The 23,818-nt window shown below is 32.1% G+C and overlaps 2 protein-coding genes across 2 annotated transcripts; both read right to left on the reverse strand.

Annotated features, from left to right (window-relative positions):
• Positions 1-5,678: 5,678 nt before the first annotated feature.
• LOC127732478 (uncharacterized) lies at positions 5,679-7,119 on the reverse strand (the record flags this gene model as incomplete). Its single annotated transcript, XM_052241516.1, has 1 exon — positions 5,679-7,119. A coding segment is annotated over one exon (1,329 nt), but the record flags the coding sequence as incomplete, so codon positions are not given.
• A 7,321-nt stretch (positions 7,120-14,440) lies between these two features.
• On the reverse strand, positions 14,441-21,854 carry LOC127732552 (uncharacterized). The gene is made up of 2 exons (XM_052241601.1): positions 21,830-21,854; positions 14,441-16,539 (listed from the first exon to the last, which is right to left on the reverse strand). Exon 2 carries the CDS (start codon positions 15,668-15,670, stop codon positions 14,579-14,581), a length of 1,092 nt encoding a protein of 363 aa, XP_052097561.1. The 5' UTR covers positions 15,671-16,539; positions 21,830-21,854; the 3' UTR covers positions 14,441-14,578.
• Between the last annotated feature and the right edge of the window lie 1,964 nt (positions 21,855-23,818).

Below are 23,818 nucleotides of genomic sequence, written 5' to 3' on the forward strand. Positions count from 1 at the left end.
TTACAAAAGTATATATACATATATGTAATTTCAAACAGTATCAGCATATACTTCCAACAAACATCATGATATCAATTTCAATCATCCGTATATCATGCCCGAATCCATCCATTTTAAAAGGGGGTTCTAACCACTGAAACACCATGAAAAAAATGCATAATTAAAAAACAAATAATGAGAGGCTCTATAGAGTCTGTGTCGTTCACCTTGGTCTGTATGCATATTCAACAAAGGACACCACTCCAACTTTGTAGACGAGAATAGAAATAATGACAAAAATCTTTGTTTATTTTAATCTAACTTTGCTGATTAGTTTCATTCTATCTCATTAAGCTTTTGCTCAAAACACAAAACATGTTAAAAAAAACTCCTAATCTAAGGGAAATGGCTGCTATAAAAGGTAACAGTCTTCTAATCATATCGGCAAAATTTGACTTTTTCGTATGTTTTGTCTTGCATTTTTGATTATTCAAGTTTGAATCTATCTCAAAATGTTTTATAATTTCTATCATATAAGGCAAAACCAAAAATGGTTATAAACGTCGTTAAAGGGCACTAACTTCATTAAGGAGTCGTCGGACAATTTTCGCCATTTGTTTTAATTGTAGATCTTGTTTTGCGGATCATTTTTGTTTATTTAAGTTTCTTTCTATCAAGTATAAGTTTTTAGTTATAAGAGAGAAACGCCATAAAATTGTATTTATCGTCATCAAAAGGCAATAGCTCTAGTCAACTGACGATTTCAACTATAAGACTGTTGTTCGACAATGTTAACTTATTTGTAGAACTTGTCTTGCTGATAATTTTTGCAGTTTAAAGTTTCTCTATCTATTATAATTTTAAAGATAATAGGCAAAAATGAAAAAAAGAGGTAAATTTGTAATTCTAAAAAGGGCAATAACTCCTACAGGAAATTGTCTGTCAGTTTTGACGTGTATGGACAATTGGTAGAGCTCAACATATTAAGCATTTATACCCTATTCAGTTTTCCTTCATTTATAACGATTATCAAAATAATAGACAAAACTTGCATTTAACCACATAGGTTTTATTCTTAGCCACGTCCACCATCTTTGATAGCAGGCGGGGTCACCGGACACATTTCTAAAAATCAATATCCTAATGGTTATTGTAGCCAAGTTTGGTTCTATTTGGCCCAATTGTTTAACTGGAAAAGATTTTTGTGAAAGATTACAAAAGTTTACGAAAAATTGTTTTAGAAATGACTATAAATGGCAATAACTCATTATGGGGTCTATTACCAGTTTTGGTTCTATTAACTTATTTGTGGATCTTACTTTGCTGAACATGATTGCTGATTACATTTTATCTCTATCTATAATAATATTCAAGCTATGGCATTTAAACAGTCAGAATGCGAATATATATGTTCAAACTCTTTGAGGTCATTTCTTAGAAACACCAAACAAAATAACTATGTAAATTGGACCTGCTTTGATACTATAATTATCCTTGCATTTTTACTTGATAAAATATTTATTCGCTATGGAGATTCCGTATATCGTCAAGTTATCGGAATTCCAATTGGTACTTACTGTATACCACTATTGCGGACCTTTTTCTGTATTGTTATGAGTTACAATTTATGACTCAAATCAGCAAAGATCCATCGAAAAAAACATCTGATACAAAAATTTAATAACTCTTAAAGATCTTTTGATGATATATTGGCTCTTAATAATGACGACTTCAGTATGTACACTAAATAGATTTATCCTGCCGAACTTACTTTAAATAAAGTTAAAACTGAACTATTAACACTGCCCCTTCCTGGATCTTGATATCTATATCTTTAACGAGAAGCGTAATACCCAAATTTATGAAAAAAGATAGGATTTTTCATTTGCTGTTGTTAATTACCCAGTTTTAGATGGTGACGTTCTTATGTCAACATCGGAAGGTGTTAACTTTTCTCAACTGATTGGATGCGCTTGTGTTTGTAACAACGTATTTGATTTTAAGAAAACATATATGTGTTACTGAAAAATTATTACACCAGGGTTTTCGATATCACAAACTAGTTACTATCGGTACATGGACATCATTCGTAAATATAAATCAACATGCATACATCTTGTACGTTCAGGTATTTCACATCCAATCTTTTATGGTAATATTCTTTACAAAGCACAAAAATGTCGGCAATCACCTCAAAAGCTAACCAAACCCTTAATAAGACATATTCAGAAGGGATAAAGTTACGATAATGTAGTCAAGCCATGAAGGATGGCATATTTTGGTATAGACATAGGGTAGGGACATATAAACTGTTAAAAATATTAGATTGTTTAATTGGTAGCTGGAACCCGTGAAAAACACATATATTTAAACAGTTTCCGCTATGATCTAATTCGAAAACATCATTAAATTTTTCACCACAATACAATTAAAATATGTTTTCTCACTATAATATCTTAGCATCACTTTCCAATTTGACTTACATTTGACTTAACACATACACAATATCACCGCTAATGCTAACATAAAAACAAGGACATCATTCGTAAATATCAATCAACGTGAAGACATCTTATACGTTTAGTTACTTAACATCCCATCTTTTCAACCCACCATTTTTCTTAAAACGTTCTGTACCAAGTCAGGAAAATGGCAATTGTTATCTTAAAGTTCGTTTCTGTGTGTGTTGCATTGTCGTTTGGTTTTGTTGCACTTTAGTGTTTCTGTAGTTTTGTTGTTATCCTCTTATATTTGATGTGTTTCCCTCACTTTTAGTTTGTAACCCGGATTTGTTTATTTCTCAATCGATTTATGACTTTCGAACAGCGGTATACTTCTGTTGCCTTTATTTATGGTGATATATTATACAACGCACTAACATGTCGTCATTCATCTCAAAATCTAACCGAACTTTTAAACAATCTTATTCAGAAGGGATATAGGTACGATACCGTAGTCAGGTCATTAAGGATGGCATATTTTGGTATTACTGTGGATTCATTAAAGTTCGTTGGATACCAATTTTCGTGGATTTCGTGGCTACAGGTGAACCAAGAAATTAAATGTTCAACGAATGGCAACTTTTCTATAGGCTTGTATATCAAAACCACGAAAATAATTATCCACGAACATGCAAGTTTTCCCTTATCCACAAAAATTGGTACCCACGAAAATAAATGAATCCACAGTCATATTGATTCACTCATAGGGTCTTTGCATCGGAAATGGACACATTTATTAGAAAACCATTTGCTGGCATGACATGGGTTATGTTCTTCTCGTACATTTCATGATGGTATGACACTAAACCCCTATCGGGAGGGATTGTGATTGATTTTTATCTGATGAAGACATTATATATTTTAATCAGTTTAATTGAGGTCTGGTAAGTAACTACTAGTAGTCTTTTGTTGATTTATGTATCATTGTCATATTGTTTGTTTCTGTAGTAAAGTATTCTAGCATCGTACTCGGACTTCTTTTGAACTGAGTTTTACTGTGCGTTTTGCTGTGTTTATTTATTCCACATTGGCTAGAGGTTCAGGGGAGGTTCAAGATCTCACGAAATAGATTTAAACCCGCCACATTTTTGCTCCTGTCCCAAGTGTGGAGTTTCTTGATTTTGGCTCATCTATGTATTTTGGATTTTATTGTGACGTCCATTTAAGCTGGGGCAGTATCCAATCATCGTGTAGGGACCAGCTGTATCCGGCCATTGAAAAACCATTGTCTTGTTATATTCATATATTCTTTGTATAATATACAATATGCATGCTGTTCGACATGTTCAATTAAAATTTTACCTCAAAATTTGGCCATGAATGTTGTGTCTTCTCTACTAAAATTTGTCTGTTTGTCTTTTTATTTTAAGCCATGGCGTTGTCAGTTTATTTTCTATCTATGAGTTTGATTCTCCCTCTGGTATCTTTCGTCCCTCTTTTATCTTTCAATGTAAGAGTATTACCTGATCCTATTGGTAGCACAACTTCTTTGGTCCCGAAAAGGTGGTGGCTAATTTGAGGTGTGACAGTCCAGTCGGATTCTGGTTTGTATTTACCAGGTGATCAGGATGTCCACATAAAATGCTACTCCTCCTCCACTTGATACCAAAAGAAGTGAGTAGGACACAGAATATTCTCCCATGATAGAAAATATACCAGCCTGATAACAAATCAAAGCATGAAAATGCCCCTCATCTAAGCATGTACATTTTCCAAGTTTGTAGGAAATCAAATGGTTTCGTATGTCCTTCGTACACTTTTAGTATAAAAACCCATCCTTTTTTTAAATGAGAATCATAGAGGAGTTATAAAACTTCAATTTGGTGTATAGTTATACATGGTTCTTACTTGTTCATTCAAGTAAGCATCATAGAATAGTGTGCTATTTACAAAGGAATGATAGGAACAACTAGTGATTTAAAATCATTAATTTTATTTGTATCACTATTTGTTGATGACATTTTTTTGTATATTCATATCTTTAATACTATAGTGAAGATATTTAAACAAAATAAACTGAGAATTGGTATATTGGATGAATCACTTTTTTTTATATCTGCCTGGTTCTTACAAATAGCTGTACTTAAGTATATTCTTACCTTAAAGTTTGAGGTTGAGGTAGAAGCGGTCACATCAACTTGAAACTTTTTACAAATGATTCAGTTTTTGGCGGACTTTTTTCATTTTCATTCCAAATTACAATTGTGACCCCTATTTCACGGTTCACTGAAAACGAACAAATCTTTTGTTGATATTTCCCACGTCTAAAAAGTTTCCATTAAACATGGTAAAGCTAGTATGTAACCGGTAGTTATTTTATCAAGTTTTATATATTCAACTCTGTAAAATGTGTGTTGAAATTAAAAGTTATTGTTACAACAAACATACCTGGCAACAATATAAAACACAAGGCAATGCATTTTCAATATATGATACAATTAGATACACGGTACTGGGCTAAAACATGTCCTGTTTGTCTCATATTTACACCAACACTCTTTGTTCATAATAAAAACCCACCTCTAATTAAACTAGAAAAACATAAAATAAACATGGACTGATTAAAACTGTAAATGCATGTGCAGATATTTGAATACTAAATTTTCATCTTCGATTTTAAATACCGATTTTTGTTACCAAAAATATTTAATAAACGTGGTTTGATTTTCCAAGCTTTGAAAGTGAGTTTTTTCATTGAATAATTTAATAGTTTTGTATGCATATCAGGTAACACGTACCCTGTCGGAATAAACTGACAACGCCATGACACAAACGAAAAAAAATAAAAAAATATCTGTTTATTCAAAATGACTTTCACAAATTAAGATTTAAAGTAACTAAACCAATATTTTATATAATATGTATTGTTCGTCAGTTTGTAGTGAAATGTTGCTCCATCAAGTTCATATAGCACTTTTTTCTAGTACAATTATATATTGAACATATATAAATATATTTTACCCTGCCTCGTAGACAAAAAATCACAAATGTCATAATTTTGGCAGTTCAACAGATGTCACAATTAGTTCATTAACAAAAGTCTCTTTACAGCAGATATACAAAATTCGAACGGGAATAATTTAAGTGATTGTAAAAATACGTGTCTTGCAGATTCCTTATCGCCTAATAACTGTAGAGCGATTCCCAACAGATTATAAGCTTCTGCTTTCACATCTGCAGATACCATTAAATAACCTTCATCTATAACCAATTGTGAACATTGGAGGGAATCTAGGCATTGTCTGACATTATTGAGATGGTAATAACAAAGGAAATTAAGGAAATAAGCTTACGCTGTAGATGAAAATACTCAAATTTCATTCAATTGGTTCATTTGAAGTTCATCTGGTATTAACGTAGAATTCATATCAAATAGTATATCGTTCACAACCAATATTTTCAGCAAACACACCAAACTCTTTTTCTGAAATATTTGCAGTTTTACCAACTGGTAATGGATATCCGATATAGTCCTCAAGTAAAGTTTTTCAGAAGTATATTTCGATAAAGAATAACTGATGATGTATAAGGCTTTACTGTATTGTTTTGTCTTATAGAAAAGGGTAGCAACCATCAGCCATCCAGATACAGCGTCATGATAGATATTATCTGTGACAGCACTAAGACAGGATTTGTACTGTTTGTATAGGTGCCATCCAGATACAGCGTCATGATAAATATTATCTATGACAGTACTCAAACAAAGTTTGTACTGTTTACATTGGTATTTATTATTAATTAATGTACTAATGAGTGGTACACACTTGGCATGTACTTGACACCACTTTGACATGTAGAATTTATATATGTCTTTAATAGTAGATCCGGAAGACTGCTGACAAAAACATGTCTGTTTCATTCTCATATTGACTATATTCGATGGCGTGACTGATAAGGATATATTTGCCAAATGCCATAACTTGGATGAAATTATTTTTTCTACTTCTTTGGAATATAGTGTATGCGGTTCAAAGGGGAAATTCCAAATTGATAAATTAAAGTAAGATATTTGATCAGAAAATAAAATGCATCGCCAATTATTACTATGCAACATATATAATTTTTCTAAAAGTACTTCACGAGCACGGCCCACAGTTTTGTTTTCGAACATGTTGTTCTCTAGAATGAAGTAGTGTAAGCAAACTGAGTGCTTAACACAATACACCAGCCTGCTAAAACATCGCATAAAACAAGGAATAATGTAATCAGGTTTCCATACGGATTGCGGCAGTTCTTCAGATATCCAGAACACAATTGTTTTCAGAAAGTAAGAACAGAGTAAATCTTCACATTCGGAGAAAGTAGCTATTACATCTTTCAATATAATTTTAAAGAGAGCATAGCACAGTAGTTGAGTGTGTGTAAAGGTATTAATTAGAAATTTTTCACCAACTGAAAATGATATTCGCCATTCTAGATCTTCTTTTGGTGAGCCCTTAACTCCAACCGGTACAAAAAGTACTCCGTGTTTTATAATACTTTGTTTGACATTATGACTAGGCCATGAGTTATTGGATCTTGTGATCCACTGTCCTGCAGGAGATACCCACGTGTTACATTGTAAGCAACAATCTACGTCCAAATATCCTGTCGAGTCAGATATACAGGGTCCATGAATCGTACTTTGATAAAATACATGTTAGCATTAAATAACAAAAAAGCACTACAAATAGTATGAACAGGTCAATGATTTTTGTTGACGTTCAGTTGTTTATATAATGTACTCGAAAAATAATGTTTACCATTTTGTTCTTCACAGTGTTTTAAAACTCCTCTCCGATCTAGTTTCAACTGAGTATAACCAGGTTTGACATCGTCTCTATCCATTGAAAAATATGTTATATTTTGATTAAACTGTAGTTTTAAATCTTCATAAACCTCTAACGTTCTAGATACATTCATTCAATCTAAATCACTGCCTCGCATATCAAGTCCTTCCCCAAAGCTTCCACTTGTTATAATTGGTTCTTCCTTTTCACTTGATAAAATGTCCCTGATAGCGTTCATCAATCTGACTGTTTTAACATGATCCTCTGAGCCTACTATATGTTGACACAGATAACGATACAGTGCCATTGATATGTTTGGTGTTACAGTGTCTGTGATAAGAAAAAAAAATGAAAACTGTGAATAAAAAAAAACATTATTTAATTATTAGAGTAAATACATATTACATGAAATACAGATTAAACTGTATTCAAAACTTAAACATAGATAAGGATACAGTGCTATTGGTATGTTTGGTGTTTCAGTGTCTGTAATTAGATAACGATACAGTGCTATTGATATGTTTGGTGTTACAGTGTCTGTAATTAGATAACGATACAGTGCTATTGATATGTTAAGTGTTTCAGCGTCTGTAATTAGATAACGACACAGTGCTATTGATATGTTTGGTGTTACAGTGTCTGTAATAAGATAACAATACAGTGCTATTGATATGTTTAGTGTTTCAGTGTCTGTAATAAGATAACGATACAGTGCTATTGATATGTTAGGTGTTACAGTGTCTTTAATTAGATGACGATACAGTGCTATTGATATGTTTGGTGTTATAGTGTCTGTAATTAGATAACGATACAGTGATATTGATATGTTTGATGTTACAGTGTCTGTAATAAGATAACAATACAATGCTATTGATATGTTTGGTGTTACAGTGTCTGTAATACGATAACGATAGAGTGATATTGATATGTTTGGTGTTATAGTGTCTGTAATTAGATAACGATACAGTGATATTGATATGTTTGATGTTACAGTGTCTGTGATAAGAAAAAAAAATAAAAAAACTGTGAATAAAAAGGTTTACTATTAAAGTAAATACGATTTACATGAGACACAGATTAAATTTTATTCAAAATGTAAACATTGACCATAATGCATTCGAATAACAATGTGTACTATTTTGTTCTTCACACTGTATATTTCTTTGTTCACATGACAACTATCGTGAATTGTATATGTATATGATATGTACCATTTAAGCAAAAAAAAAATGTTATGTATAAAACTGCTAAATTCAAGAGAAAATAGCTTTTAGAGATATAACTGGTTTTCAAAATTGAGATTAGAAATAAAATAGAACTTTATTCGTAGCAAGACCGGGGTACTCAACATGATAAGCATATCCTGCTATACATGTTTCGCCTTGACTCTAAACGTAACAAGACCGGGTTCTCGACATAATAAGCATATCCTGCTATACATGTTTCACCTTGTCACGTAACAAGACCGGGACACTCAACATGATAAGCATATCCTGCTCAACATGTTACACCTTGTCTCTGAACGTAATAAGACCGGGACACTCAACATGATAAGCATATCCTGCTATACATGTTACACCTTGTCACGTAACAAGACCGGGGTACTCAACATGATAAGCATATCCTGCTCTATATATTTCACCTTGTCACGTAACAAGACCGGGACACTCAGCATGATAAGCATATCCTGCTCTACATGTTTCACCTTGTCACGTAACAAGACCGGGACACTCAACATGATAAGTATATCCTGCTCTACATGTTTCACCTTGTCACGTAACAAAACCGGGACACTCAACACCATAAGCATATCCTGCTCTAAATGTTTCACCTTGTTAATCATTCATTCAAAAATATACAAGAGAGAAAATATGCATTTGAATTAAAACTGTAACAAACATAGAATTACATTGATTTTTGGTAGAAATGTTCAAAACGTGTAAACCGGATAATTGATTTCTAATGTCTTTACTATTTTGCCGCAAAAAAAAAAACGTCAATTCGATGTTTTAATTAAAAGCAGGACAAACCCATTTATGTTTCAGCCTTGTAATTGACTGCTCCATAGTCTTACATGCAAAACAGCTGATCTTTGAAAAAGTTTTAAAAATAAAATGCTTAATAGAAATTTTGTTCATGGACATATCATGTATTTAGCGATGTGAAATTGTGATTTAATGGGGAAAATTTGGATCATGCCACGCAGAATAAAAGGTAAGGAAACCCTGAAGTCAAAACCACTACTTTCTACTTGCTGTTTTTACTATGCCGCACTTCTTCCAGTAAACATGATCTTCTTCCACTTTCCTGGTTTGATTTCCCAAAAAAGATGCAATATTTTTTTTTATCTAAACGGATGTTTCAATTCAGCATCAACTTTTCATCAAACAGAAAAACAATGTGTCCAGAATATTTTTTTTGAGAAAAATATAAACTTTTATTTCACTCCATGCACCGGAAACTGGAGTTGTAAAACAAGACTGGTACCTTTAGACTAAAAAAGTAAACCAGAACTCCAATCAATTAAAGAAATTGAGATAGTTTGCTACTGATCCCCTACTGGTCCATATAGGGTAGTTAAAATCCATAGCGGTTTATGTTTGCTGTTTTTTAATGATGTGTTAAATAAAAGACAGGCGAAAGATACCGGAGGGACAGTCAAACTCATAGATCGAAAATAAACTGACCCCTGAACCAAGGTCTACCCCCTTAATGCAAACGTTGGTTGTTTGATTTATCAGCTGTGTTGAATTACTTTCTTCCATTTTCCTTGTGAAAACAGAAATTTATGATACAAGGAAATAAAACATTTATCACATGACAATCAAGGGCGTCATTCAGATATTCGAGGACACATTTCCCGTTGAATTATTAATTGTAATGATTTCATAAATGGTCGGCTGATAAGCAACTTAGTCAGTTTATTGGTCTGTTGAGAGTTAACCCAAGTTTACTGTCATCTATTTTATATCTAAAGATTATAAGGACACATATTTCATTATCTTAATTTGATACTTAAAGACTGTTTTTTAACTTTAACAAGAAAATGATATTTAAGTTTTTCGAATCAAATAATGTGCTTTGTACTGGTATAGATTTACTCATTGACAGGAACACCAAATGCGAAGGAACATCAAGTGGAATAATATCGAAATTCTTCCGGTTTCAGGAACACAAAGTACAAAGGAACAGTGAGAGGGATTGTATCGAACTCCTTCCGATTTCAGACACGCCAAAAACGACGGAACAGTGAGCGGAATTGTATAGAACTCCTTCTGATTCCAGGAAGGAAAAATGTGAAGGAGCATTGAGAGGTACTGTATCAAAATCCGTCTGGTTACACAAATACCAAATACGAAGGAAGAGTGATATGAATTGTATCAAACTTCTTCCAGTTTCACGAACGCCAAATACGAAGGAACGGTGAGAGGAATTGTATCAAACTTCTTCTTGTTTCAGGAACGACAAATACGAAGGAACAGTAACAGGAATTATATCGAACTCCTTCTGATTCCAGAAACGCCAAAAAAAGAAGAAACAGTGGGTGGAATTATATCGAACTCCTTTCAATTTTAGGAACGCCAAATATAAAGGAACACTAAATGCGAAGGAACAGTGGAAGCAATTATATCGAACTCCTTTCGGTTTCAGGAACGCTAAATGCGAAGGAACAGTAAGAGGAATTGTATCAAATTTCTTCTGATTTATGGAAAGCCAAATGCAAAGGAACAGTGAGCGGAATTGTATCGAATTCCTTCCGGTTTCAGGAACACCAAATGCGAAGGAATCGTGAGAGGGGTTGTATCAAACTCCTACCGATTACAGGAATGCAAAGTGCAAAGGAACAGAGAACGAAATTGTATTGAACCTTTTCCTTTTTGGAATTTATGTAAATTCATTTGATTCTTTGCTTTATCATGGAATTAACTTCTTGTTTTGTTTTTAAACAAATTTCAGGATGACAAATGATATAACAAATATGTCATAGATTTTATTATGAAACTTACATAGAGGTTAAAAGATTTCGTTCAATATTGACGGATTTAATCACGTGAAACATGAATGAAAAGAAATTAGTAAATAAATTTGCCAAAGTTAAATGGTTATAAATTCTCAAAAGACTGCTTTAACTGTATAGTTCTCATCAACGGAAAGTTTATTTCTAGTTCTATGAAAATATATTGTATTTAGCATTCTTTTCTCGATAAACACAATTACTAGGCATTTAGTTTCTTTCGTGTCAAGAGCAAAGTTCACTTTTTATTTCCGCATCTCTAATTTATTATTTCAGTTATAAAAGATACCATCAAATATAAAATAATTTGTGTTTCACCACAAGGTCGAATTGTGTGGTTTGCATAGAACCTTTTTTCTGTTAAACTTTTTATTCCATGGAGTTCGGTATTTTTGCTATTTTACTTTTTGATACTATATAAATGTTTACCTAAAGTATTTATACATAGGACATTGTTGTAACAGCACAATATTACAAATTATTGTGAATCTAAGTAGGAAAGGTCTTGGCTATTCAGGTTGCAATGAAAGACGTAACAAAAACCAATAGGCAATGTAACAATTAAAGGGTATTTGCCGTTAATGAAAAAAGACCAAAGCCTTATTCATATGAATATTTTGTATTGTGAATCATATATACAATAAATATAGTATAACAACATCATGTGATTGTTTGCATAAAAAAATATAGTCGGATCATGACCATTGAATGCCGATAAATATTAATTAAACAATCAATTAACATATAACATAATCATTATACATTAATAAGAATAAAACAGAAGTGAAAGCAAAAACTTGATTTCCCTATGTTGTATATGATTCTCTATTTTACTGCATACCCAAACTGTTTACCATTCTTAAAAGGGTTAACAATTTAAACAAACACGCTTTATATTCGATATTTTAATTGTTTGACTCAATAGTTCGAAGGAGAAGTGACTCGACACATGCCGTCAAGTCATTCGAGATGGCGAGTTACATAGTAGGTTCTACTAGATAAAATTATCATTTAAATGTATATTTTGATCTTTTTAAACAAATGCTTTTGATAAAAAGCTGCATAAAACATTAAAAAAACAAATTTCACATTGATAAGTCAATAAACATGTACTTTGCGGAAGTTATAATGCAAAAAAATCACGGAAATATTAATTGCGGAAGTTCATATTGTGGTTCAGGCAAATGGATATATTCATCTGTCCTCTTCGCTGAATTGTGTCGAAGTCTTATTCTTGTTAAATCATTTTTGTCATCATTCAATAGTGTTTTATTATTTTCTGTTCAAACTTATGAAATGTACCCGATGAAAAATAATACAGAAACCTGCTTAGTAGCCGAAACTAGGTTCTGAAAACTAAAATGTTGTTTTCCTTTTAGTATGAAAAAAAAAGTAAAATAACAGAAACACTGAACTCCGAGGAAAATTCAAAACGGAAAGTCTATAATTGAATGACAAATTCAAAAGCTCAAACACAACAAACGAATGAATAACAACTGTCATATTTCTGACTTGGTACAGGCATTTTCTTATGTAGAAAACGGTGGATTAAATCTGGGTTTATAACTAGCTTTATACACTCTATTAATGGCTACTTGTGAATAGTATAACGATTATTTGATTTTGATTTAATATTCAATCTTTGAATAAACAACTATACCTGAAGATATAATATCAATGCAGTTATGAATAAACATTTATGAAAATAAGTACAAGGCAATTCAGTTCGTATTCCAGAAAAGTCCTAGAATAGGGAAATGTCATTTTTAAAGTTACTTTTATATAGGGAGAAGAATAAATGACATAAGAGTAATGCCAAGTATGCAAAACTATTAGACATTCCTCAAAACTATTAGATATTTCCTAAAACTATCATACGATACTGATAGATGACGGGTAATACAATCAATTTCGTTGCGCGAATCATAATTGATACAATTTACTCATGTTGAACTATCATTCCTTTTCGAAAAATCATTTAAATCTCTAAATATTGTTACGGACATTGATTCGTGAACCTTCACACACTGATTCTGGACATGAAAGCGTCACTGCCTTGGGATATGTAAAAAAATGTTTCATTGGCCTTTGTAGTAATACATATTCGTATATGCATCGCAGCGTCATGCAAGAATATGGCGTTGTTGGCAGATGGATAAAATACTACATGATCTTTGGTATTATCCGCTTTTTGGTGTTGTTTTTTTTATGAAACTTTAGAATCTATTTTATCATACGCCATTTTCCCAGACATCCCATAGTAGAAATTATTACAATTTTCAAATGTAAAATTATTGATGGTAAAGTAAAATAACAAAAATACCAAACTCCGAGGAAAATTCAAAACGGAAAGTCCCTAATCAAATGGCAAAATCAAAAGCTCAAATACATCAGACGAATGGATAATAACTGTCATATAAGTTCTCTCCCTTGACTGTTTTTTGTCATTTTATATACAGTTGGAATGTGGTGAATTGCTTATCCGTTTTTCTTATTCGTTGAAAGTCATGATAAAATAATGAAAATCTAGTATTTCTGACATACAGAGAGCATGACAGATAGCTTGGCAAGGATTATGTATCATATCGTCTGCATTAAACCATTCGATCCCTTATCAGTATGTGTCCTTACCTTCAAGAAGGACACCATAATCTCTAAATATAAGGTTTATTCCGAATACTACCAAAATGTCATGTTCGAACTGTCAACAATATAAAACACAAGTCCATGCATTTTCAATATATGATAAAATTAGACACACGTTACTGAACTTAAACATGTCTAATTTGTCTCATATTTACATCAAAACTCTTTATTCATAAAATAAACCACCTGTAATAGAACTAAAAAAAGGTAAACTAAACATGGTCTGATTAAACTTGTGAATGCTTGTGCAGATATTTGAATAATAAATTTTCATTTTCGAAATTAAGTACTAATTTTTGTCCTCATTTTCCACAAAAAGATTTTACAAACGTAGTCTGATTTCCAAGCTTTGCAATTGAGTTTTTCGTTGAAAAATTTAACAGTTTTGCATGCATATCAGGAGATTCGTACCCTGTCGGAATATACTGAAAATGACATGACCAAAAAGAAAAACGACAAAAACAAAAACAAAAACAAACAAAATCTCTTTTTTCAAAGTGACTTTCACAGACAAATAATGTAACTAAATCAATTTTTATACATGATATGTATTGTTCGTCATTCTGTAGTGACATGTGGCTCCATCAAGTTCATACTCTGCTTCATAGACAAAAAAATCACAAATATTACAATTTTCTTAAGTTTAACTGAAAACACATATGTCACAATTAACCTATTAACAAAAGTCTCTTTATAGCAGAGTTGTAAGATTCGACCGGGCATAAATTAACTGATTGTAAAAATGCGCGTCTTGCGGATTCCTTATCGCCTAATAACTGTAGAGCGATTCCCAACAGATTATAAGCTCCTGCTCTAAAAATTTTAAATCTTAATAAATAACCTTCATCTATAACCAGTTGTAAACCTTGAATGGAATCTTGGCATTGTCTGACATCATTGAGATGATAATAACAAAGGAAATTAAGGAAATAAGCATACGCTGTAGATGAAAATACACAAATTTGATTCAATTGCTTCATTTGAAGTTCATCTGGTATTAGCGTAGAATTCTTTTCAAATAGTACATCGTCCACAACCAATGTTTTCAGCAAACACACCAAACTCTTTTCCTGAAATGTTTGCAGTTTTAGCAACTGGTAATGGATATCCGACAAAGACATCACGTAGCACAGTTTTTCGGGAGTACATTTTGATAAAGAATAACTTACGATGTATAAAGCTTTACTATATTGTTTTGTCTTATAGAAAAAAGTAGCAATCATCAGCCATCCAGATACAGCGTCATGATAGATATTATCTATGACAGTACTAAGACAGAATTTGTACTGTTTGTATTGGTATTTATTATTACTAAATGTACTAATGAGTGATACATACTGGGCATGTACTTGACACCACTTTGATATGAAGAATTTAAATATATCTTTTCTAAAAGACTCGGAAGATTGCTGACACAAAAATGTCTGTTTCATTTTTATATTGACTATATTCGATGGCGTGAATGTGAAAATAGCATTTGACAAACTCCATATATTGGATGAAAGTATTTTTTCAACTTCTTTTGAAAATAGTATATGCGGTTTGATGGGGAAATTCGAAATTGATAAATTAAAGTTAGATATTTGATCAGAAAATAAAATGCATCGCCAATTATAACTATGCAACATATATAGTTTTTCTAAAAGTATTTCACGAGCACGGCCCACAATTTTGTTTTCGAACATGTTGTTCTTTGGAATGAAGTAATGTAAGCAAACTGAGTGCTCAAAACAATAATCCAGCCTAATAAAACATCGCATAAAACAAGGAATAATGTAATAAGGTTTCCACACCGACTGTGGCAGTTCTTCAGATATCCAGAACACAATTGTTTTCAGGAAGTAAGATCAGAGTAAATCTGCACATTCGGAAAAGGTAGCTATTACATCTTTCAATACAATTTTTAATAGAGCATAGCATAGTAGTTTAGTGTGTGTAAAGGTATTAATTAGAAATTTTTCACCAACTGAAAAAAATATTCGCCATTCTAGGTCTTCTTTTGGTGAGCCCTTAACTCCGATCGGTACAAAACGTACTCCGTGTTTTATAATACTTTGTTTGACATTATGACTCGGCCATGAGTTATTTGATCTTGTGATCCACTGTCCTGCAGGAGACACCCACGTGTTACAATGTAAGCAACAAGCTAAGTCAAAATATCCTGTCGGGTCAGATATACAGGGTCCATGAATCGTGCTTAGATTATTATGAAATGAGTTGACGTTTAGTTTTTTATATAATGTACTCGAAAAATAATGTTTACCATTTTGTTCTTCACATTGTTTTAAAACACTCCGAAATTTGCAGTAATCAAGTTTCATCTGAGCATAACCAGGTTTAACGTCGTCTCTATCCATTAAAAAATATGTTATACTTGGATTAAACTGTAGTTTTAAATCTTCATAAACTTCTAAGGTTCTTGATACATTCATTACGTCTAAATCACTGCCTCGAATATCGAGTCCTTCCCCTAAGCTTCCACTTGTTATAATTGTTTCTTCCTTGTTACTATGTAAATTGTCCCTGACAGCGTTCATCAATCTAATTTGTTTAACATGATATTCTGAGCCTACTATATGTTGACATAGATAGCGATACAGTGCTATTGATATGTTTGGTGTTACAGTGTCTGTAATTAGACCAAATGTAATGAAAACTGTTTATCAAAGTAAATACATTTTTACATGACACACAGATCAAATTTTATTCAAAATGTAAACATTGATAATAATGCATTCGAATAACAATGTTTATTATTATGTTCTTCACACTGTATTATGTCTTTGTTCCCATGACAACTAACGTGAATTGTGTATGTATACGATATGTAACATTTAAACAAACAAATCATGTTATGTATAAAATAGGTTAACTTAAGCGAAAAAATGTATACTTGTGAAAAGCAAGACCGAATATGTTAATAACCTGCAGAATTAAATAAACTCTGAACGTAGCAAGACCGAGTATGTTGACAACCTGTGGAATTAAATAAACTCTGAATGGAGCAAAACGGAGTTTGTTGATAACCTGTGGGATTAGATGAACTCTGAACGGAGCAAGACCGAATATGTTGATAAACTGTAGGATTAAATAAACTCTGAACGTAGCAAAACCGAGTATGTTGATTACCAGCAGCCGGTTGTACGAACGTGTCATTAGGCTAATGAGTCATTAAGTCTTCATTAACCTAATGCATCATAAAGGCTAAATGAAAACTTAATGACCCATTAGGCTAATGCAACGTTCGTACAACCGGCTGCAGTGGGATTAAATAAACTCTGAAAGCAGCAAGACAAAGTATGTTGATACCTGTTGGATTAAATAAACTCTGAATTGAGCAAGACCGAATATGTTGATAACATGTGGGATTAAATAAACTCTGAATGGAGCAAGACCGAGTATGTTGATAACATGTGGGATTAGATAAACTCTGAAAATAGCAAGACGGAGTATGTTGATAACCTATCGTTTAATCCTTTCTAACCGATTTCGCGGCGATTTAAATACGCGATTCTCAAATTTACTTGATGTAGATAGATAAGGGAAAATCCAAGTTTTACATATTCGCGACCATTTATAATCGCGTTATTTTTCTACTCGCAAAAGTTGCGAAAATAAGTTGGTTTACAGTATAAACAAGAAAAAGTGGTGTGCGTGCCAATGAGAGAACTCTCCATCCAAATCACAATGGGTAAACAGTAAACAATTATAGGTCAAAGTACGGCCTTCAACACGGAGCCTTGGCTCACACCGAACAGAAATGGCCCCAAAATGACTAGTGTAACTATTCAAACAGGAAAACCAACGGTCTAATCTATATAAAAAAACCTTACACGCCAATCATGCTTCTTTGGCACTCATACCAAATCTTCTTATTCCTGTTCATTCAAAAATACATAAGAGAGAAAACATGCATTTGAAATAAAACGGTAACAAATATGGAATTACAGTGATTTTGGGCAAAAATATTAACACATATTAATCAGATAATTGATTGCTTATGTCTTTACTATTTGTTGCAAAAAAACAAACGTCATGTCCATGTTTTAATTAAAAGTAAAACACCTATTTAGGTTGCAGTCTTGTACTTGATTGCTCCATAGGCTTACATGCAAAACAGCAGATTTCTGATTTTTTTCCAAAAAAAAATGCTGCATAAACAAAAATTTCATCTACATATCATGTATATAGTAATTTGAAATCGTAATATAATTGGGAAAAAGTAGGTCATGCCACGAAGAATAAAAAGTAAGAAACCCTAAAGTCAAAACGACTTTTTTCTACTTTCTTGTTGCTGTTTTTACGCAGTTGCACCACTTCCAGTGAATATGATATCCTTCCACTTTCCTGATTTGATATTCCAAAAAAGATACAATATTTTTTTATGTTTCAATTCTGAATAAACTTTTGATAAAACAGAAAAAATTGAGTCCAGAATGTTTTTGTTTTTTTTTTTAAATTGACTTTTATTTCATTCCATGTTTTGACATGCACCGGAAACTGGAGTTGTAATACAAGACTGGTACCTTTAGACTAAAAATGTAAACCAGAACTCCAATCAATTGAGGAACAGATGTATGTTAAATGGTTTGTTACTAACCCCCTATTGGTTCAAATAGGGTAAATAAAATCCATAGCAATTTTATGTTTGCCCTTTTTTAATAATGTGTTCAATAAGAATTAATGTTCCGTAATAACGTTACCATGGTTACACGTGAGAACTAAGTGATCAGTCATACCCATGTGTATTTTGAAACACAACAAATAGGCCCATACGGAAATGTTTTCCCAAAACCTTAATATTGTGTTTTGATTTAAACTAGGAAATTGCTATTTTCCATTGTTTAATATCTATGTAATGTTTCCCTTAGTTTGGTTCTAGAAGACTTTGCATGGAATTGTCTGAGACAGGCACTTAAGGCTGTTCGCCTCTTTTGTTTTTGAATTTTTGTCAGAGATTCGGATTCCTCTGGTTTTATCCATGTAGTACAATTTAAAAAAAAATCCCTGCTAACAACTACATTTCTCTTCATAATTTTATTCCATATAGTTAATAGTCAAAAGTACCAGGCTTCTAATTTAATACACCAGATGCGCGTTTTGTCTACATAAGACTCATCAGTGACGCTCAGATCAAAATAGTTGTAAAGCCAAACAAGTACAAAGTTGAAGAGAATTGATGACCCAAATTTCAAAAAGTTGTGCCAAATACGGCTAAGGTTATTTACGCCTGGGATAAGAAAATCTTAAGTATTTCGAATAATTCATACTTTTGCAAACAGAAAACTTTTAAAAATGACCATATAATTCATATAAAGAGCCATATATGAAAATCCTATAAAATCCTTGTCATTTTTTCTCAGTTTTTGAAAGAATTTTCAAATATTCCTCTTTAAACTATATAAAATAAAATTGTGTTAAATGAATGAAAAATCTAGAAAGTTATTTCACGCCAAATTTGAATGGCTTATATATCGAAAACAAGCATTCGGACCCTTTATTTTTTTCTACTTATTTAGTTCCTTTATTTATATAATACCAATTCAAAAAAATCTTTTAAAAAGCTTGTTATTTTAAAACAGAGTAGCATACATACTTAATGCAAACGTTGGTTGTTTGATTTATCAGCGATGATTGATTTGACTTTTTTCATTTTCCTTGTGAAAACAGAAACTAATGATACAAGAAAATAAAACATTTTTCACATTTTAATAAAGAACGTCATTCAGATATTCGAGGACTCATTTCCCGTTGAACTATAATTATAATGAATTTGATAAATGGTCAGTTGATAAGTAACTCGGTCAGTTTATTGGTCTGTTGAAAGTTAACCCAAGTTTACTGTCTTCTATTTATATCTAAAGATTATAAGGACACATATATCATTGTCTTAATTTGATATTTAAAGATTTTTAAACTTTAACAAGACATTGATATTTTATTTCTTCAAAGCAAATAATCTGCTTTGTGTTTGTATAGCTTTACTCATTGACAGGAACGCCAAATGCGAAGGAACAGCAAGCGGAATTGTATCGAACTCCTTCCGATTCCAGGAACGTGAAACACGATGGAACAGTGAGAGGAATTGTATCAAACTTCTTCTGGTTCCAGGAACACCAAATACAAAGGAACGGTGAGAGGAATTGTATCAAACTCCTTCCGTCTTCAGGCACGCCAAATGCGAAGAAACTATTAGAGGAATTGTATCAAACTGCTACCGATTTCATGAACGCCAAACGCAAAGAAACAGTGAGCGGAATTGTATTGAACTCCTTCCGATTCCAGGAACACCAAATGCAAAGGAACAGTTTGAATAATTATATCGAACTCCTTCTGATTCCAGGAACGCCAAATGCGAATTAACAGTGAGCGGAATTGTTTCGAACTTCAACTGATTCCAGAAACGCCGAAAGGCAAAGGAACAGTGCAAAGGAACAGTGAGAGGAATATTATCGAACTCCTTTTGATTCCAGGAACACAAAATGATAATGAACAGTGAGAGGTATTGTCTTGAACTCCTGCTGATTCCAGGAACACCAAATACTAAGGAACAGTTAGATGAATTGTATCGAACTCCTTCTGATTCCAGGAACGCCGAAAGGCAAAGGAACAATGAGCGGAACTGTATCGAAGTCCATCTGATTCCAGGAACGACAAATACAAAGCAGCAGTAAGAGGAATTGTATCGAATTTCTGCTGATTCCAAAAAAGCCGAAAGGCAAAGGAACAGTGAGAGGAATATTATCGAACTCCTTCTGATTCCAGAAACACTAAATGCTTAGGAACAGTTATACAAATTGCATAGAACTCCTATCGATTCCAGGAACACCAAGTGCAAAGGAACAGTGTGAGGAGTTGTATCGAACTTCTTTCGATTCTTAATACTTATTTCCGACCTACTGCAATTTCTTTAAGGGAAAATCCTAAATGATAATTATTAATACCTATCTTTACTGCCCCTGTTTCTTGATTTCGTTTCATTGTCGACGTTGATATTATTTTGGAAATCTGGTCAAGAACTTTTCAACATGTTGAGGTATAAAAAAAAAATCAACTGGAAAGACTTATTCTATACAAATACATCATGCTTACAAGGGGTATTGGACAAAAAATCTGGTTGAGAATAAACAAATTTCCAGAACCGTTAGGTAACTTTTTACAAATTACTCAAAACTGGCCAGTAACGTGCACCATGAACAGACTGATTTCCTATATTACTTTAAGAAAACAAAAAATCAGCGTAATAACCAAGTGATGCCATTGATGTGTTAATATAAGTAAAATATGTATAAACTAAAACAATTGTTTACCTGACCATCAAGTTAAAACAAGTTTGAATTAGCTTAATATGCTAACAATAATAAAAATGGTGTCTAGATCTTTGACATTGAGATATTGGGTTTATATATATGTATTTGTAGGAAAAAACTAACAGATAAAAAAAAAAGGGGGGGGGGAGTAACAATGAAAATGAATTATGTTATGTTAAGTATTCTTTACACAGAAAATAATTACTGACCATTTAGTTTCTTCCGTGTTTTGTTTTAGTGTAAAGTTCACTTTTTATTTCCGCAGCTCTATTTGTTTTATCAAATGACTGTATGACTGACTTGATGGAGTGTCTTGCTTCCTTTCAGTTTTATTCAGAGAACTTAAACATTTGACTCTTGAATAAACCGTTGTTCATCTTGAAATGGTAAACCTATTTACTATATATTAAGATTCTAAAGATTCTTCAAATTGTGTAGTAACATTTTACAAATTAATCCAAACCGGTCAGAACCGTGCACCATGAACATACTGATTTTCTATATAACTTTAAGAAAACAAAGATCAGCGTAATAATGCATAGATAAATTGAATGATACCATTGATACATAAGGATTTGTAAAAATATATAAATAAAAGTTATTGTTTACCTTCCATCTTGTTAGCCTGTTGTGGGTTAAGTACAAAATATATGTATCTACTTGAAATCTACTTTATTTTATTTCCGATGAAACTTTTCATTTATACACACGTAATGCTATATTTGAGTCATTATAAATGTTGTGAATATAAAAGATACGATAAAATATAAAACAATTGCTGTATCACCAAAGGGTCGAATTACGGTGTGAATATTTTTTTTCCCTGTTAAATGTTGATGCTATACAAAGGTTTCGTCAGCAGTCCACAAATATTTGTTTAAAGTATTATACATTGGACATTGTTTTTAACAGCAAACCATAAAACATAACTAGAAATCGGAGTAGAAAAGGTCTTGGCTATGAAGATTTCAACGAAAGACGTAAAGATAATAGACAATGTTCCAATTGAAGAGTATATGCCGTTACTGGAAAATAGATCAACGCCTAATTGCTAGAACAATTGTTCGCTATGTATCTTATAATGGTGTACTATAGTATAACAACATCACATGACTGTTCGCATGTAAGAAACATAGTCGGATCATGACCAATTGAATGTTGATAGATATCAATTAAACAATCAATTAACATATAACATAAGTATTATACACAAATAAGTATGAAACAGTTTTTGAAGCAAAAACTTTATTTTCACTGTGTGATACTTATATGATTGTCTATTTCACTGCATAGCCAAACGTTTTATCGTTTTATAAAAAGCTTAACAATTTAAACAAACAAGTTTTGTATTCAAAAGCTTCATTGTTTGGCTTTAAACAGGCGGAACTCGATAGTTTGAAGTCGAAGTGACTCGACACAAGCCTTTAAGTCATTCGAGATGGTGGGTTACATACTTGGTTTTACTGGGCAAATCCATCATTTCGATCTTTTTCATCACATTTAAAACACATGCTTTTAATGAAAAGCTACAGAAAACATTAAAAATAAATGTTCACAATGATAAGTTAAGTCACCTGACAAACGTGAGTTCCCACTCAAAAAATGTCATTAATATGTAGACATGTCTGGCATTTTCTTATGTAGAAAATTGTGAATTAAACCTTGGTTGATAGCTAGCTAATACACTCTATTAATGGCTACTTGTGAATAGTATTTTGATTTTTTTATTATGATATAAAACATATCTTATGTTATTTATTTCAAATAAATCAGTCTTGGAGTTACTTTTTAAAACATTTTGAAAAAACTATTGATTGAAGTTGAAATGATAGGACATATTTTTAAGTGGGAACTCACTTTTGTCAACTGACTGTACATGTACGCTGCAGAAGTTATATAGAATAAAATCAAGGAAATATAAATGGTGGAAGTTAGTATATATGGATATATTCATCTGTCCTCTCTGCTGAAATGTGTTGAAGTCTTAATTTTGTTTTTATTTTTGTCATCACTCAATTGGTTTTTTTTTTAATATTTTACCTTTCAAACTTGTGAAATATACCCGATAAAATAATACAGAAACCTGCTTATAAGCCGAAATTAGGTTCTAAAATATTGAATGCTGTACGACGGTCGCATCAAATGTGTGAACAAAACAAACAGATATAGTAATTAAAATTGTTACAAATAGGGGTACAACAGTTACACCATGTGTGTTATATTCTTAATCATTATTAGACAACAAACATATGTATAAACAAAGAAAAACAAAATGGCATATAGACATAGCACATTAGCAAAATTAAAAGACGGTTGCGGGATTTTCTCGCTGAGTAGAAGACCCATTGATGGCCTTGGTCTGTTTTTGCTGTTTAGTAGGGTTGTTGTCTCTTTTGACACATTCCTCGTTTTCAATCTCTAATCTATTTACAAACGTGGTCTGATTTTCCAACATTTTGAGTTTTTTCATTGAATAATTTGACATTTTTGAATGCATATTAGGAGACGCGTATCTTGTCGGAACATACTGAAAATGCCATGACAAAAAAGAAAAACGACCAAATAAAAACAAAACATAAAACAAAAACAAAAACAAAA

This window comes from Mytilus californianus, unplaced genomic scaffold (genome assembly GCF_021869535.1).
Source record: "Mytilus californianus isolate M0D057914Y unplaced genomic scaffold, xbMytCali1.0.p SCAF_25, whole genome shotgun sequence".
Classification (NCBI taxonomy): Eukaryota; Metazoa; Mollusca; class Bivalvia; order Mytilida; family Mytilidae; genus Mytilus; species Mytilus californianus.

What these genes read in the sequence shown, in the direction of transcription:
- LOC127732552 (XM_052241601.1), bottom strand. Translation starts at nt 15,670, where the DNA reads ATGCGATGTTTTATTAGGCTGGATTATTGTTTTGAGCACTCAGTTTGC.